At 35.3% G+C, this 17,123-nt stretch overlaps 1 protein-coding gene across 1 annotated transcript in view; it reads left to right on the top strand.

Annotated features, from left to right (window-relative positions):
- The first annotated feature begins 2,636 nt into the window (after positions 1 to 2,636).
- The window catches only part of LOC137390223 (leukocyte receptor cluster member 1 homolog), a 36,565-nt gene continuing 22,078 nt past the window's right edge, over positions 2,637 to 17,123 (top strand). Inside the window, exons 1-7 of the mRNA XM_068076532.1 lie at positions 2,637 to 2,767; positions 4,159 to 4,258; positions 9,303 to 9,521; positions 11,427 to 11,544; positions 12,090 to 12,153; positions 12,734 to 12,848; positions 13,008 to 13,348. Of these exons, the coding sequence (XP_067932633.1) occupies positions 2,745 to 2,767; positions 4,159 to 4,258; positions 9,303 to 9,521; positions 11,427 to 11,544; positions 12,090 to 12,153; positions 12,734 to 12,848; positions 13,008 to 13,348 (980 nt within the window). The 5' untranslated portion in view covers positions 2,637 to 2,744. The remainder of the gene's footprint in view (positions 2,768 to 4,158; positions 4,259 to 9,302; positions 9,522 to 11,426; positions 11,545 to 12,089; positions 12,154 to 12,733; positions 12,849 to 13,007; positions 13,349 to 17,123) is intronic.

The following is a 17,123-nucleotide window of genomic DNA, read 5'->3' as shown; positions in this document are numbered from 1 at the left end:
ATTTTTTAACTTGGTAGACTTGGATAATATGGTAATAACAATAAACTTGGTAGCTTGGTAAACTATAATCGATTAGGCGACAGTCAATGGGGCGACAGACACTTCAGCGAAACTTTTAGTTCAAAAGGCGACAACTTTAGACAAAAAAGCGACACAGCAAACAAACGAGCAACAATTTTGGACGTCGAAACGGCAATTTTGAAAGTAGAATTATCGCCGGTTAGTCTGCACTGTCGCCTTTAAAACCAAAAGTGCCGTTTAAGAGTTTGTCGCCTTAATTACTGTCCCAAAAGTCCTGTTACCAAAATTTATAGCAACTTGCCAAGAACTATGGACAGTTAGGCCACAATCAATAGGGCGACAGACACTTAGGCGACACTTTCAGTTCAAAAGGCGACAACTTCAGACGGGAAGGCGATAGAGCGGACAAGCAGGCGACAATTCTGGACATCGAGGCGACAATTCTGAGGGCAGGATTAATTCAAAATATTAAATCCTGTTATGTTGTTGTGAATTAGTAGTGAACACTAACAAGACAATAAATTTATTGATGCCCAGATTGGAAATCTTGCATTAGTATATTTTTCACTCATTGCTCCACCTTATTTCCTTGGCATCTATTACCTGTTATATCCTCATTAATCTGATTACATTATTATTTTACACCCAGTAGAATTTCGTTTTGAATTAATAAATGTACCAAATGTTCATTTAATTGAGAAGGTTATTATTAAAAATAAACTGCTGAGGTTAATCTGTCTTTAATTGCTTAACTATTACTCTGTTCATCCTTTTCCACAAATTTAACTCTAGAGTTTGTCAACTCCACACTCTCAGAAGTCATTTGCATTTGGACAGTCACTATTTGAGTCACTAGCATATCGCTGTTGATGAGTCATTATACTATTTCTGGCTCACGTATTAGAACCCTCAGTAGTAGCTCTTTAGCTAATGTATATTTTTGTTCTAATTTCAGTATGAAAATAAATACATATGAGTTTAGCTTGATACATTTTAATAAATTTGCTTTTTGGTATATTTATACAAATAGTAAAGCTGATTTTTATCATATATAACTTTTAAAAATACGTATATCAATAGTTTGCGGCATTAATTTTTTTACGATAACTTTATTCTGATTGATACTATGTAGATAAACCCATCTAGCGATAGAACTTCTCTTTCCCGTCTAGAATGACGAGATCAGGTTCACGGTTATAAATTAGTAACTGAATATTACTTTCTACTAATTCTAAAATATAATACTAAAACTTACATGAAAATATAATTTGAATTACAGGAGTATAATTATACACAGTGACTCGCAGGTACTCAAATGCACTTGCACTTCCAATCATACACAAAAATAATAGCAGGAAAATCCCTACACCACTATTTAATAAAGTTGTAATTAAATTTCAAGCCGATAGCTGTCTATGTAATATCTTCCCATTTTTTCTGAAGCCTGTTCTTTGTTAAAATAATTGTGTATAAAAAGATTCATAGTGCGTGTTAAAATGCAAAATATAGTATATGATGTGGCACATGGCAGCATTAACCTGCAGCTGAGTATATATCACAAAGGTTTTTGAGGTGTTGCTCACTCCTCATTGTCTCAAACTACAAGTTGCGTGTGCCATCGGGATCTGTGACAAGGGTGATTCGGTCAAATATCTCAAGTAACTCTAAGGGTGACATGACATCAGGACCGATTGATTTCTATGCTTTGGAATGGATCGTTTCTCCATAAGCTTTTTGTGATGATGTTTAGTCTTCTTGCGACAAGCTGCAGAAGTTAGTAAAATATGGATATATCTTAGAACACCTATGTCAGAAAAAGCCTTCATTCTTCATACTCAAATAAAATCTCAACAAACATAAATCAGTGTAAACCGCAATTTAGCCTATTGAGTCTGCATTATAATGACATTGGATTATTATCATAATTGTAAGGAAACAATGATAAGGAAATCATTCATTCCGCAAGTGAATAAGAAATCACAATAATAGGGAATTGTCTTTTCATCTCACACAAAGAGCAAATTCTTCTCCCAGCTAGATGTACATGTACTGTGAATTTCGACGATCGAAACCATAAAACTATTTCTTCTCGAGGTAAGATAACTCTAAAGTTTTAACAATCGGAGACAAAATTGTCAACAATTCAGCCGAGAACGTGACTTTTGGAACCGTTTTGAACAAAGATGCTGATACACAAACAAGTTTTGGTGTTTTAATTGAAAAAGCTAAATGCGTTTTTATCAAAATAGCCTTAATATTTTGTTAAATGTCTGGGCTAGCATAATCAGAGAAATCCCACCAATGGCGTTGAAAATACATATTACCATTTCGATTTATAAAAAGTCTGTAAAAAGAAAACAATAACACTGTCAAAGCTACGTTTCAAAAATATACCTAAGCACACGACAACAGAATCTCATAGTTTGTCAGTACATGTACATTACCTTGCCTTCAACCAAACAGCAAACCAACTTGTCGCCTTTCAGTCTGGAATTGTCGCTAGTTTGTCTGCCGTGTCGTCTTTCCGTCTGAAGTTGTCGCCTTTCGAACCGAAAGTGTCGCCTAAGTGTTTGTCGCCCAAAAGTCCAGTTACCCTTGCGAGACCGTAGTCGCTACTGGTCTTGCCGATCGAACGCCATTTTATGATCCACCACGTTTTGGGTACGGAGAGAGAACTTCCACAACACTACAATCACTTCTATAGGTTGACAAGTGTTTAAAGGATGAATATATTGCCGAAGAAAAGGTAATATCGAGATATTTTGATTTTTTTCCTCTGCTAATCTTCACGAAAGCCTTGAAACGTAGCTATTCGCTAAGCAGGCCTGCCAACCCAATAGTGGGGCAATGCGTGAGATTTGGTTTTGGGGCAATTGATGTATCAATGATAGTATGAATAAAATTGTGGAAATTTTGGCAAAAATCTCACGCATTTTCATTTTTTCTTTGGGGTGATTGCGTGAGTCTCACGCCCAATGCGTGAGAGTTGGCAGGTATGTGGCTAAGTTGAAAAAATCGATTCAGCACTTCGCTCTAGACAATCTGGTTTTTTTATTGTGTAATAAAAAAACCAACGCTTACAAAACGAACACTGGGTTTTTGCAGGACTATTTCACATAATGGTTACTTCGATGAAGACCACCAAGAAGTTCGACCAAGGGCATTTTATTATTCCGAGTATGTTTCATGCACTAAAATATCGTATTTCACAAGGTTTTTTCCGCTAGACTAACTTTTTGAAAACCTGTTTAACAGCGTATTAGATTGGGTTTAGTGATTGGACTGTGTGATTATACACACAAGTTGGTCAAATATGCCTCCTTTTTACATGAATAACGACCGCCTAATGACAATCTCGCATTACATTGTAATCGACAAAGCTAATGCCTATAATCTCAATTTTGTACTAAGAGGTTTGTAGGGGATTGGTAGCGTGAGAACTCCATGCGACTATGCCTTCTTGTTGCCATGATACATATTTCTGATTTTACGTAATATGTAATATGTAATATTTCATTTGCAATTGAATTATCGTAACCACTGAATTTTTATACAGTAGCCCCGACATTTGACCTTTCATCCTCCTTCACACAATCTCTTGTGAAGGATCGTCACAAGGGAGTGTCACACCACTCCCAAGTGGTGCAAGGCCAAAATGAGTTAGAAAGAGCATTAGTTTTACTTGCAGGCACAGACAGATTTTGTGGCTTTCTCATATGAATCAGGTGTTTAGGTGTATTTACTTCTGTAGCTACTATCACCCCACTGGCTTTGGGTCTGGTAACTAAATAACTTGAATCGTTGCTTTCATCTTTGCTACTCTATTGAAAGAATATCTGTACACTCTTTTAACTTGGTAAAGCTAACTAGGTGGATTAATCTAAGAATAAACTGCAAAGCTCAGTTCTGAATATTTTCCAACCTATTTATGTCACATTGCAACTAGGGAATCCACGCCTGGCAATCATACTCTACTGGCTTTTGTAGCCGAGATTTGCTAGCATTATTATTTTCGAAGCCTAATCGAAGCAAATAACTTAGTAAGCACATATATAAAGAACATTTGTCGAATCAGCCAATTTATGATGAAAAATTGGCGGAGGTATTATTCGTAAGCCATTACTATGCCACTTGTAGCTGGCATGTTCGAAATAAAGACAATGTTGCTCGTGTTCGGCGAGATGAGGCCAAAGCCCTTGAAGAGGAACGTGAAGTGGCAAAACGCAAGGCATTGGCGGTAGGTTTTGTGGAAAAATAAAAAATATCAATAGTGCTATACCAGGTTGGCAGACATTTAGACCAAGATTATGACATTGTCAAAAAATTGTTAGATTGTTCTCATTATTTTGTAGCAGATGTAGATAGCAGTTTTGTCAGTGGCTAAGGCTATATCTTGGATCTTTTTCAGTTCATGGCTAATAAACAGAAGCTATAGATGGCAAATGCTGTCTCAAAGTGATGCACGGAATGACATAAGGGTCCATTGTTACTTTGCTTGTATAGCAACATTTGTTGGCTTAAATCTATGTAATTAATTGATTAAATTTGAAATGAGTAGATAAAAACATTAACTTGTTGAGAGTGCCAGTTCCATGTCTGCAGACACAGTGCTTGAAATTTACTTGGTTTTAATGGCATCAACCAATGTAACATGAGTGTTTTCATTGCATATTTTGACCGTTATGATGTACAAAAACATTAATATTTGAAGTTATCTCTGATTAACATTGCTGCTTGTTTGCCCTTGCTGTCCTTGGCTTGCCTGGGTAAATACTGCTTCACCCAATATATATTATTCTGTTATTGCCAAGTATAGATACAACTTATAGCGATTATGTTATCTTATACAATAAGATATATTTGCTCTTATTTAGCGTATAAGATCTTATATGCTTCTACAACGTAAAAAATCTGTTTCAAGGATGTTTACGTTATTAAGATTTTTTGTTATACAGCAGCAAAATACATGAAACTTGCCTAATCTGTTCCAAGATCTTCCAAAACTCCCTTTTTGGCCTTTCAAAAAGGAAAAAACTAAACTAAAATTTTTACTCCAACTAGCTGTTCAACCCGGCGTTGCCTGGGTAATAAAAAAGTCTTACGACAGAAAATCTATTTGTATTAACAATATATAACAACATTTGCTGTTGTAACTTCCAGACTACATATCATGAAAAAGTGTTTTGTGGGATTGAAATAAATTAAGATAGAAAATAATAATAACTGTTAAGGTTTTCAAACTTTGTCAAACAATTTTTAAACTTCATATCATGAAGAAAATTTGTTGTGCAGGTCAAATAAATAAATGAAACGATTTAAAAAAGGTTTAGATGTAAATGTGAAATAATTAGCAAGTATACCTAATAGCTGAATTAGGTCAGTTTTGCTACGATTACAATAAAAGATGATTTGGTAATGATACGACTAATACGAACTGAGAAAACAAAATAAAAATGCTGAATATGTAGAATTAATAATAACAATTCTTGCATAGAGGTGTGTGTATAAAAAGGTTACCGTTCCACCTGAAGCTATCCATCAAAACGACGATACTGGTACCTCTTGATACTGGTACAAATGTAAAAATTAGATATCGTATTGTCTTTGTTTGACCGAACAGAGAGATAAAGTTGAGGCTCTTCCCACGGAGACATCATAATTGTCCGCACGAGAAGAATTGGCCTTGACCCTGGATATAGTAATTGAACCTTACGAAAAATATTTTCTAACAAGGGCATCGTAGGGTGCGGCCGCATTGGTATTCAATCAGCGAGCGCTATAGCTGGAAAGACACACATATCCACACACAAACTTTGAGAAATATATGTATATAGATGAATGTACAGTAACTGTGATATTATGGGTTCGTGTCCGTGGTCCGTGGTCCATCATTTGGTAACTATGTTAGGTTCTGGTGGAGTACATCTTCAATGCCAATTTTAAATTGATGTTTTTACTTTTGTTCACAACACGATTTATGTTGCGAAGAAAAAAACTTTATATGTTTGAAATCAATTTTTTTTAAATCTTTTTTAATAAGACTGTGTCTGTCTGCCTTTCCAAAGCCAGGGTTAGAGGTTATGGGTTACAGGTTATGGTAAAACATCACTTTCAACTTGACTCTAGCTCGTGACATTTAGCTTGGTAGAACATTTTGCATGGCAATACTCTCACGCTAAACGCGGCTGCTTATTATCTGTGACTTATCGGCATATCTGACTATCTCTCAAGGCACACCAGGGTACTAGTATATATACCCTACAGGATGAAATTATTCGATGAATTTAATAATTCGTGAATTCGCGTACTGCGAATTATTAAAACCCGCGAATAATTTGTTTATTATTTTATTTATTATTAATTTATTTTATTATTTAATTTATCTCCCACACAAGAAAGATTAACTACTACCTCAAATTCAAAACTAACCGCTAGGCAAATCTAGTAAACGTAGCGGAATTCCAAACTCTTTTAAAATCTTCGCCGGGGCTTTGAGTTGAGCCTATTGCCAATGCATCACATTTCTTTACAAAATTATTCAAGGTTGTCACAAGCTATTCGGCACGGCATCATCATAACAAAAATCTCTCCTGCAGTTCTTTACGTTGAAACAACTCATAATTTACCACAAGTTGTTGGTTCACCAAAAGCCCCCAAATCGATGAATATTCATGAAAACATTCAGTCCAACATTTATAACTTAGCATAATCGGCATAAATTTCCTAGCTAAATAGACACCTAAATACATGGTATACTCACGTGAAGATTTTACTCTGTTGCTAGCTGCTTTCAAAGATTACCGTAAAACCTCTAATTGAACGCTATGGCGCTCTATTTTTCAACCCTTCGATGGTGGCGGTCAATTGGAGGCGGCGTTCAAATAGAGACTGGCGTTGTGTTTTTCAAATGCCTCATCAGAATGTTCGGAAAGTGAATTTAGCACTATTGCGAGCGAAACGAGTGTCGCCTATATTTTGCTCTCTGATTCGGTCGAGCGGTATTAAACTTTAGGATGCAATAAATCTGCTAACTTGTCTCTAACTTGTCAAAAATCTCTTAATAAATGTGCATCGAGAAACCTAGAAATATCTATTAGTTGATATCTATTGCTTGCAATTGACCTGCGATGATATTATAGCCTGTGTTCTTCTTTGCAATTTGCTTGAGTTTTCAATATTTATTTCATTCTAAATTTAAAAACAAATTTTTGTTTTATATCTATGGTTGTCATTGTTGAATAAAAGCTCATTGCACTCTTTGATATGTTTGCTACAATTTGCAGCTAAAACGAGCTTTTTATATAGTAGATATAAGTGGAGTTATGAGCATCGCTCCATCGTAATCCGTGTTAAGATAGCTGCAAGGACGCTAATAATTAAATAACATGCTATAAATCGGCATATTTATATATTATACAATAATAATCTTTGAAATGATACAAACATTTATATTTATGAACAAGTGACATAAACGAATCATACTTATATTACATGCAGAAACAAAAATTAACGTTTTTACCACAAAAATATTTCTGTCCTTTGCTCGGATAGCTGCGTTCTGATTGTTGCTTTTGATGGAACGAACATCTTTTAGTTGTCCAATACCTTCCACAATATCTTCTGACCTCAACTCTTCTTTTGCACTGCTGAACTAGTGGTGAAAATATTAGCACCCAAACATTTTTTAGCATAGCTTTCACGTGCTGCATTGAGAATGTAACGCGTAAAAGTTTGTTTAGTAAACATAACCTTTGGTCCAAAACTTGTAAACTGGTTTTTATACGCACGTCCTTCAAATTATTAGTACCGCGTTAAACAAGAATTTACTGCTAGCCTGAGACAGTAGTTATTTATATGGCGTTGCTTTCGAAGTTCAATCTACCATCGCAAATTTAAACCGTTTTCTCTATGTAGGCTTCTTTGAAGTAGAAAGACCGTGTTAAACAGAGAACTACTACTATCCTGAGACCGTTATTGATTACCGTACTTTTCGGACTATAAACCGCACCCCTATATAAGCCTCATCTGCTTTATTTTCCAAATAACGGTAATAAAACAATACATAGGCCGCACCGTTGTATAGGCTGCAGAACTCAGGACGGTGCTTTTTAACGCGGCAACAACTTCGCTGTTTAAAATGAAACAGTGCCTAACGGCACTGTTTTGTATTAATCAACGCTTTTTAACCTAGTGTCTAAACGGAACAGTACCGTTTGGCATTGTTTCGTATTTTCTTTCACCGCTAGAGGCGCACTAACCGGAGATTCTGGTTAATGCGCCCTAGCGGTGAAAGAAAAAGCTACAGAATTGCCGCACCCTTATATAAGCCGCATGGCTCAAATCGTCCGAAAAAAGTAACGGCTATTAGTCCGAAAAGTACGGTTTTTTATGGTGTCACTTTCGAAGTTTTAATGAAAAAAACCGAAAAGCTTTGGAATTGGATAACAAGACAATTAATTGTTATTAATATAAACGGTTCATTATTAATACGATTTACTTTTCTACTGATCAGTTGCTATTATGGACTCGTAAAGATCAAATAATGTCAAAGTGGTTTTCAAATGGACGTTCAATTGGAGAGTGGCGGTCTATTTTTCAACCTTTCTTTCAGGGTGGCGGTCAATTGGAGGCGGCGTTCAAATAGAGGCGACGTTCAATTAGAGGTTTTATGGTAATTTATTCACGAATGTGTTCATCGGCGAATAATGTAGTCCGCGAATATGCATGAAAAGACAATTTTCGCGAAATTCAACTCTGCGAAGAATTTCATCCTGTAGGGTAATAGAAATACCCATATACGTCGTTTTTCTATTAAGTGCGGCAAGAGTGAAAATGATATTTTTAAGGCTATGTGATTCTTGTTGATCAAATCGAGTTTGACAACATGCACTGACTTGACGATTTACCTTATATGGAATTTCGTATATAATATGAAGCAAAAATTTTACACTAATTTTTTACATTAGGTTGAATTTAGGATAACAGGAAAAGGAGGTTTATGTCATAGGAGCGTCTACTACTAAAAGTGTGAAAGCTCGTTATGTAGTACTTAATATAGTAGTAACTCAACCTTAATTATCTTGGAAAACAAATATTGTGCTAACAATTTGGCTGCAAAGCATATCTGGGTATCATAAGAATTTATGTAAACTATCTATGGCTATCTAAGCAGATATGTTTGACTGGCGTCTAGCCTAGTTTGGATGCAACTCACTGCCTAAACCCTAATGACATGGCATTCTCTGTGAGAAATTGGCATGTGTCCATCTTCCTTCTCACAGGAACAAGAAGCGAGAATACGAGTGTTGCGTGAACGAGCCAAGGCAGCCAAGGCGGAGGAGAAGAAAGCAACTCGATGGGACTTGCCTCAAGAGCCTAGCCTCAGCTCTGATGAAAATAGTGGAGAAAAAAGCCCTGTGCCAGAGTCTGTCTACACTCCATTGAATACAGCGTATCCTGCTGGTCAACATATCAATCTATTTGAGGATTTTGAACAGAATGTATGTTGTGCATATAAGGTTCCTGGTCTCAAATTGGCCTGCTTGTTAACTTGTGTCACTGTAAGCAAAATTCTCTAGGTTTCACCAGTGTAAGTTTTTACTAATGATGCCCCAATCTTTACTATATCAGGTCCTAAATGACTCTACGATTTCAGATACTTCCTACAGATCTACTATTGATCACGGTATTGTCTTTATCTACTACACTGACAGATGTAATAAACTGATGTTTCTATTACTTTGATATAAAAATATTGTGAATTCTGATTAAGATAAATATAATTTGTTTGTATTTTTCATCTCACTAAGACCTAATGTCTAGGGAAAGTTAATCGCAAATTTTTAGTGATTTTCGGCGGCCAAGTACTAAGAATTAGAGATGCCCCGATTCTAATTTCACCAGCCGATTCAGATACCGATTCGATATACCGATTCTTATTGAAAAATAATCCGATTCAGATACCGATTCAGATTCTTTTGTGTTGCATAGATTATTGGTAATTTTATTATGCAAATATAAATATAATGCAAAGAAAATATAAATATTGATGTATTTATTTGTTTGTATTTATGAAAAAAGATATACATATATATATACAGTATATATATATATATTCACATACTAACATACCGTGCATCTAATATCAAAACAGTCCATGTTTCTTGAATGAAATACGTTATTAATAATGGTAATTACTGTTAATGGTACAACTTTCTCTGTGATAATGAAGTCTTTCTTCTACTGCTGAACGAACTGCTGCGCCTGTACAAGTCTAGAGCAAATAAATGCATTTTTAATTACCGTTAGTGATTCAATTATCTCAGCGAGACGCCTTTATCTTCTATCACTATCGATGCAGCCAGTCGTACTGAAGAAGGACTTGCTTGCTGATGATGATGGAGGACAGGCTAAACACCGATAAGCCATTAAGGTTATTTTATGCGATACAAACGATACATCATATAATCAGGATCAAGAGAGGATCAAGGATTAAAGGATCAAGGATAACTTTATGCATCGAATGCTCAAATTACTTTCGCAACGCTAGTAAATTGAAACATTACACCGCTTTCTTGTTTCTGATTATGGTTCTATTGTTCGTGATTGGCTGCAATAAATCATATCGCTGTAATTGGGGAAATACCGCACTTTGTGATTACGTCCTGACTAAAACCAAAAGACTGCTCAGCTGTGTGGATGTTTATTAGGCTATAGACATGAAATAAATTGTGTGACAGGCCCGGAATTTATTTGGTAAAAGTAAGGAACTTGCAGCTGATGATTTTTTTTATTAAAGTAGCAGGCTAAAATACGAATTTCTGCTAAATAGTTGATATGTGAAAAGTATCTGAAGTTTCCGATTTTTTAAGAAAAGATCGGCCGATACCGATTCAGATACTTAACACCCGTATCGGCACCGATACCGATTTCAAAATCGGGGCAACTCTACTAAGAATTGCAGCGAAGCTCATTCGGGAAGGATTATAGTCTCAAGCGTCTTCTAAGTATGATGTATTAAAGCTGTATAGTAATGTTACATTTTATCGCAGATTGTTACAGCTAAATAGGTATTTATTATGTTAGCCTAGGCACTAAATTTTCCCACGGCAAGATCCTGTTTTATATTTTTTTTCATAGTAGGGTAACAGATTAGTTTGTATTTAGCTATTTTATATAGGAAATAGTGCTTTGAGACGCGAGTAAATTGACATACGAGCTCAGTCGCAAGATGCATTTGTCGTGATCTCGTATGTCGAGGTATGCTGCATCCTTACTATGTAATTTGATCATATTGATATTCTTCTTTAGCTAACCAAGTCACTAAGTTGATGCAGTTGTCAGCGCTGACTGTATATAGACATCTTACCTAGGGGTATTATAGCAGTGAGATTATTTACTTGAAGAAAAAGTCTCAAGGGGCCAACAGGGAGTATGAAAAAGAAAAGAAGAAGGCACAGGAAGACTATGAGAAGAAAATAGGATATCTTACCTACTTGGGACAGAGTGCTGCTGAGCTCTCTAGTAAGTCTCCTTTGTATGATAATCTTCCCATACTCTATTGATTGAGCCAAAACTTTAAAACCTCTATCTGCCAATGCTGCACAATGTGAAAGATTAATAAATTCACTCTCTGGCCTTCCCCATACTTTAACTTTCTTTTGTCCTGCACGTTTTCCATCCAAGTCATTGGAAATCTCAAGTCATAAAAATATAAATGTACTTTTATTAAGCTGTCAGTTGATAGTGATATATAAATATATGTTCGTAAAATTGTCAATGGTGAAATACAGTGTGTTTTGTTTTGAACTTGATATGAAATGGCATTGCTGGTCTATCAGATAGAAATTGCCCACTAAATTTCTAATAACTGAAATCTTTGTGTCAATAGTTTGTTGTATTGGCCATCAATTACAACTCAGTTTTGCCTCTGACAATTATCGACACATGAATTGTCCCCATCAGTTTCAGTAATGTTTTCTTAGCGTCACTACCAATTATGATGCATAAATTGCATGATTATTTGTTTGGAACATGGATTCGTGCTCTGATAATTCTGGTTATTTCAGGTGAAAAACCTTGGTATGAGACTATTTCAAGGTCGAACAAGCAGGATGGAAAGGACAGTTTCAGGTGGGTTTCTGGGGCAAACCAATTTGTTATGCTCATCAATCATACTTGTTATCTCTGTTACCAACTGTATTCCTATTATGTACAATTCATGTTAAAAACATCATCGGTTCTTTCATTCTCTCTTGAATGTACAAATGAAATGTACACCTTTATAGACAATTTTATCGTTAAAAACACGAAGCTTTTGCAATGATCTTTTGAAAACGATGCTTTTGTTTGCAATTTTTTTAGTATAGTATCAAAACAACACCAAAAAGTACTGGTAAATAAAAGAAAAACGATCTTTTTCTACAAATATGGCAGCTTTTCCGTGAATGAGTGCATGTGCAACCGACTTGATGACGGCAAAAAAACCAGTGAATTGCTTTATGTATTGCTTTACTATTATATGACTACTTCCGTGAGAAATAGTTCCTCTATGTGATCAATTATGTCAATTATATTGAACCCTTTTTTATTGATCTCTGCTGACACAATGTTAGCTCAGTCTTATATTTTGATTCGTCTAATGTATAGAGCTCTTGTTGATGGTGCTTGTCACAGACAGTGCTTCTATGATTACTTGTTGCCTTATCTTTAGAGCCACCTTCAGTCAGCAAGAAACATTGACTGCCACAGATCCTTTGAAATCTATGAAAGCTTACCTGAATAAGAAAAAACAGACAGAAGATGTTTATTATGGGAGGTCGAAAGAGGTAAAGCCCATCACTTTTTTATCTCTGTCTTTTTGTGTTTCACTTGATGAGAGTAGTAGTCACACGAGCATTCATAAATTTTGACCATGTTTCTTTTAGTAAATATCATTCCAGCAATGAATCCTTAATTATTACTGAATATTTTACTGTTTCTTCAAGATTTCTGTAAGGATTGACGAAGGTAAGAGGAGCCGAAAGAGACCTTCACACACCGTTGATGGACCCTCTCCCTCCCATAGCCAACCTGCTGATACTACTCACTCTAAGCCTCACAAGCATAAAAAAGAGAAAAAACACAAAAAACATAGGAACTCTTCACCGGAATGTCCGGCTAAGCCAAGTTTAGAGGAGTTGCGTGCTGCTAGAGTGCAACGAGAAGCTGCTGAGAAACAGCGATCAATAGACTTGATATCAAAACTTCAGAGAGGTTCATCTACCCCAGCCCGCAGTGTTATCGATGAACGTAGCCTCAAATACAATACTGTGTACATGTCCAAAAGGTGAGTGCAAATAGGTGTTTACAAATTGTAAATTCAAGGACAAGCTAAAGTCAGTTTTGTTGATTTTTTCCTTAGTTTTTACTTTGCTATTTCCTGTTTCCAAATAGCCTTTTACTATTTTTGCGCTAAACATGAGGGTGTTTTTCTTTTTTATTTGTTGTTGTGGCAAGTGATTATTTATTTTTGAATTCATCATCCATGTTATTATCTTGAAGCTCTAGAAGTCGATTTATTTTTCTTGCACTCTAATAGTCACAGTTCCGTTCCTTTTTACGAAGTTCTAATACGTTGTTGGTATATATCACTTTTTGTTCACTTTTTGTTCACATTTTTCAATTCAGTGATGATATGGAGCTTCATTTGAGGTTTATCTTGGATTGCATGAGTTGTTTTGTGCAAGTTTATGATCATATAAACTCGTTGAGCTGGTAAAGTATATTCATTCCATTGATTATGTAGTGTATTGAAATTTTATATGAGCTCTATTATTATTTTCAGTCTGTTTAGTTTTCCCAGTGTAATTTCTAAGGTTCTTTTCGCTGACTAATTGCAGAACCTCAATTCATACCATGTTAGTCTGAATAAGCATAGCTGCCTTTAAATATTTTGAAAATCGTAACATCTATAGAAAAGATTTGGTAAATTTTCTATCTTGGCTGCTCAGAACAGTTGTGCTCGGACATCATTGCCAGCTGCAGTAATTTCTTAGAAAAGGTCAGTGAGTTCTTTGCTAAGCTTGTTCATGAGTGATCTTGAGGTTGTCCTTGATGCCTTTATTGGTCCAAATTCAGTTTTTGGTCGCCATATTTTACCATACCTGTTAGCTTTGGTTTTGATCCCTGGTTATTTTTAATATTCAAGAATTATGGCTCCTATCCTATTCAAGGTTGGAAGGTATGCCTATTTTATCTGCTTAAAGTGAACTTGTCTTTTTTCCTTACCATCTACTTTATATGATTCTTTTGGGTATCAATGTGAGCTATATCTCGGTGTTCTCTATGTACTTTTCTGGTACATGTCTACTTTTTGTTAGTGTACTCCCAAATGACTTGTGCGAGTCTTATCTGTGATAAGCGTGTTTTGCAGACATCTTTTTCACTGCTGCTGCTACAACTATCTTTGGGCATAACTGTCTTTGGCTCCCTTTTTACACAGTTTGTTTCTTCAAGGATTTCACACTTCTGCAAAGTTTGAATTAGTCTTTTGGCCAGTCGCCTTCCTAACCACCTATTTTACAGAGGAAAGCTTTTGTGGGTGAACTTATGATTTTTAACTTGCAGCATTGTTGTGACCCACTCTGAAGACAGTGTCGATAGCAGATGTGTATTAACTGCAGGGCCTAAACGAAAAAAAAGTGACTGAAATTTTGTTCTTTTTTTTCTTTGTCATGCAAGAGTCTCTAAAAAATTGAGCTACATTTTCAATGTGAGTTTATGTTTTGCATTAAAAACGTTGCAAATACATTTTGTGATTAATGACAATATAAAATACATGAATGTATTAGTTATGATTGATTATTGATAAAGCATTCCTTTGGTTGGATAATCCACACGAGGAACTGCTTCAAACAGTTATGATCTTAGTTTAGACTAAAATGAGCATAACATTTTGTTCCACAAAAATGTTGTGATGCCCATACGGGTGTCCTTACACCACCCTTGCTTTTTTTCCAGCACTGACCATTTTGCAGTTCTTTCAGTCTAAACATCTGAAGTATCTTTGAAAAAGCCTTTGGGCGATTAAAGTCTGGATGCTGTATTTTTTGCAAAAGGTTAGATTTTGATGTGGAGATCATTCTCCAAGTCATAACCATGTTGCATGCTACATAATCTCTTGTAATAAAAAAGATGAGTATTCCACAGCACCTGCTAAGCAACTAAATCATTTGTCAAATGACCCAACGGGCCGGACCCACAAACCTAGGCCAGGGCTGCATTTGCACAAAAGTAACATAAAACCATCCATTTCAAAGCATCATTACAATAATTCACAATTAATTTACAACCCTTAGTTTATTTTTTTTGTGTTCGCATGCAAATGGTTGTAATGCTTTTCATGACTAGAGCCCCAGTTGATGAGGTCACAATATAAACAATCATGTATTACATCATATTAATTCAGCAGCATACTATGCAAATGGTTCAGCAGACAGCAAACATTTTTTCTGTGATGGGCAGTTGGCTTTTGAATGGCAGTTAAAAAATTTTCAGTAGCTTGATGTTTTTCACCATTGAAGGATTTTTGGTTGCGTGAGTCGATGATGTATTTTACATTTTTGTAACTAGCTGACTTACGCGGTTGGAACAGTATCTAGTGCTAGAACCCGAGTCACTAGCCTAATTGACAAACGGAAATAACAGGTAATTGAATATCTATGGCAGTCATACTTCTACATCAAGTGTCCCAACATGAGAAACTCGAGAAATGAGCTTTCTAGCAAGTTACTTCCTTGAGATATAATAGATATTCTAACCTACGGCCATTTTCGTGACGGCTGTGATTAACTGTTCATTTTTTGGCTTTTAAGAGCTTGTAATCACATTTCCACATATTTTGCACCTACAAAACAGCAGAGTAAGACGTGGTGAATCTTGATACCAAATAACCGTAATGTAATTTTTGTTTCAAGTCAACCTTTAATTTTATAAGGTCTAGTTATCCAAAGCTGGGCTGGCTCCACGGCTGTTTCACTCCAAACATTTCTCATTTAATATTCAAAACAGTTGAACACTAACAAACGTACATCGAAAGTACCAAAGATTTAGAATCTTAACTTTACCACACTCCTTGATTACACGTAATCTCAATTAGTGAACATAGTGTCAAACATTTAACTGGTATTAAACTACTATAAAATACATGTAAATCAGTTGGATAACTGAAATTTTAATGGTGCATAGGTGGGAGTTGAAAGCTTTGTTCATCACAAAGTTCAAATAGTACCAAAAAGAGCTCAAGCATTATACATACTGGTTGAATACCCGGCGGTGCCTGGGTAATAGAAAAGTTTTTTGCATAGAAAATGTATTTTTATGCAACATTTTTTATTCAAATTTTTGAATGAAGGTATTTGTTTATTTCTGTGTGTGTCCAGCCAATGCATAATTCAAATATTTGAAAGCTCGAGGCATAATTGCAACAGTTGAAAAACATTTCTTACTTTGGTACACATTCGCGCCAGATATAAACAGTAGCAGGTAATTTAGTAGCCATTAGCTAAGTTTATTTACCCAATTAATTTTTAGTAACTTAGCTAGTCTAAATATATATAATAAAGTATTTGTCATTTGTAGGTTATTACTTATATATTTATTTTTTAATAATTGGCTAGTATGGTTGAGCTGACTGACACCTACTTTTATGATTTCCACACGACCTAAAAAGTAGTTGAATGATGTATTACCCATTTTTAGGGTGATGGGTTCTCCAGTAGGAATATCAACCACCAAACCTGTATACCATGTGTAATATGTAAAAGTTCATTTATACAAAGTTTGTTATATGGCAAAACAAAGTACAAATTTTTTAAAACTTCATATTTTGAGACGTGTTTTGTGCAATTCAAATAAATTTATAGGAAAAAAGGAAGTACCAATAAAGGTATTTAAATGTTAAATAATTAGCAATGGCTAGATCAAGTCTTCTACTACAATGATTACAAAGAAAAATGATTTGATACTGATACAATTAATACGGACTAAGTAAACAAAATAATAATCATGACTATGTTGAATTAATGACACTGAGTACATAGAGGTGTGTGCGTGTTTGCGTG

This window comes from Watersipora subatra, chromosome 3, assembly GCF_963576615.1.
Source record: "Watersipora subatra chromosome 3, tzWatSuba1.1, whole genome shotgun sequence".
Lineage (NCBI taxonomy): Eukaryota > Metazoa > Bryozoa > Gymnolaemata > Cheilostomatida > Watersiporidae > Watersipora > Watersipora subatra.
The sequence above is the reverse complement of the archived record's forward strand: the minus strand, read 5'-3'. Positions and strand labels throughout refer to the sequence as shown.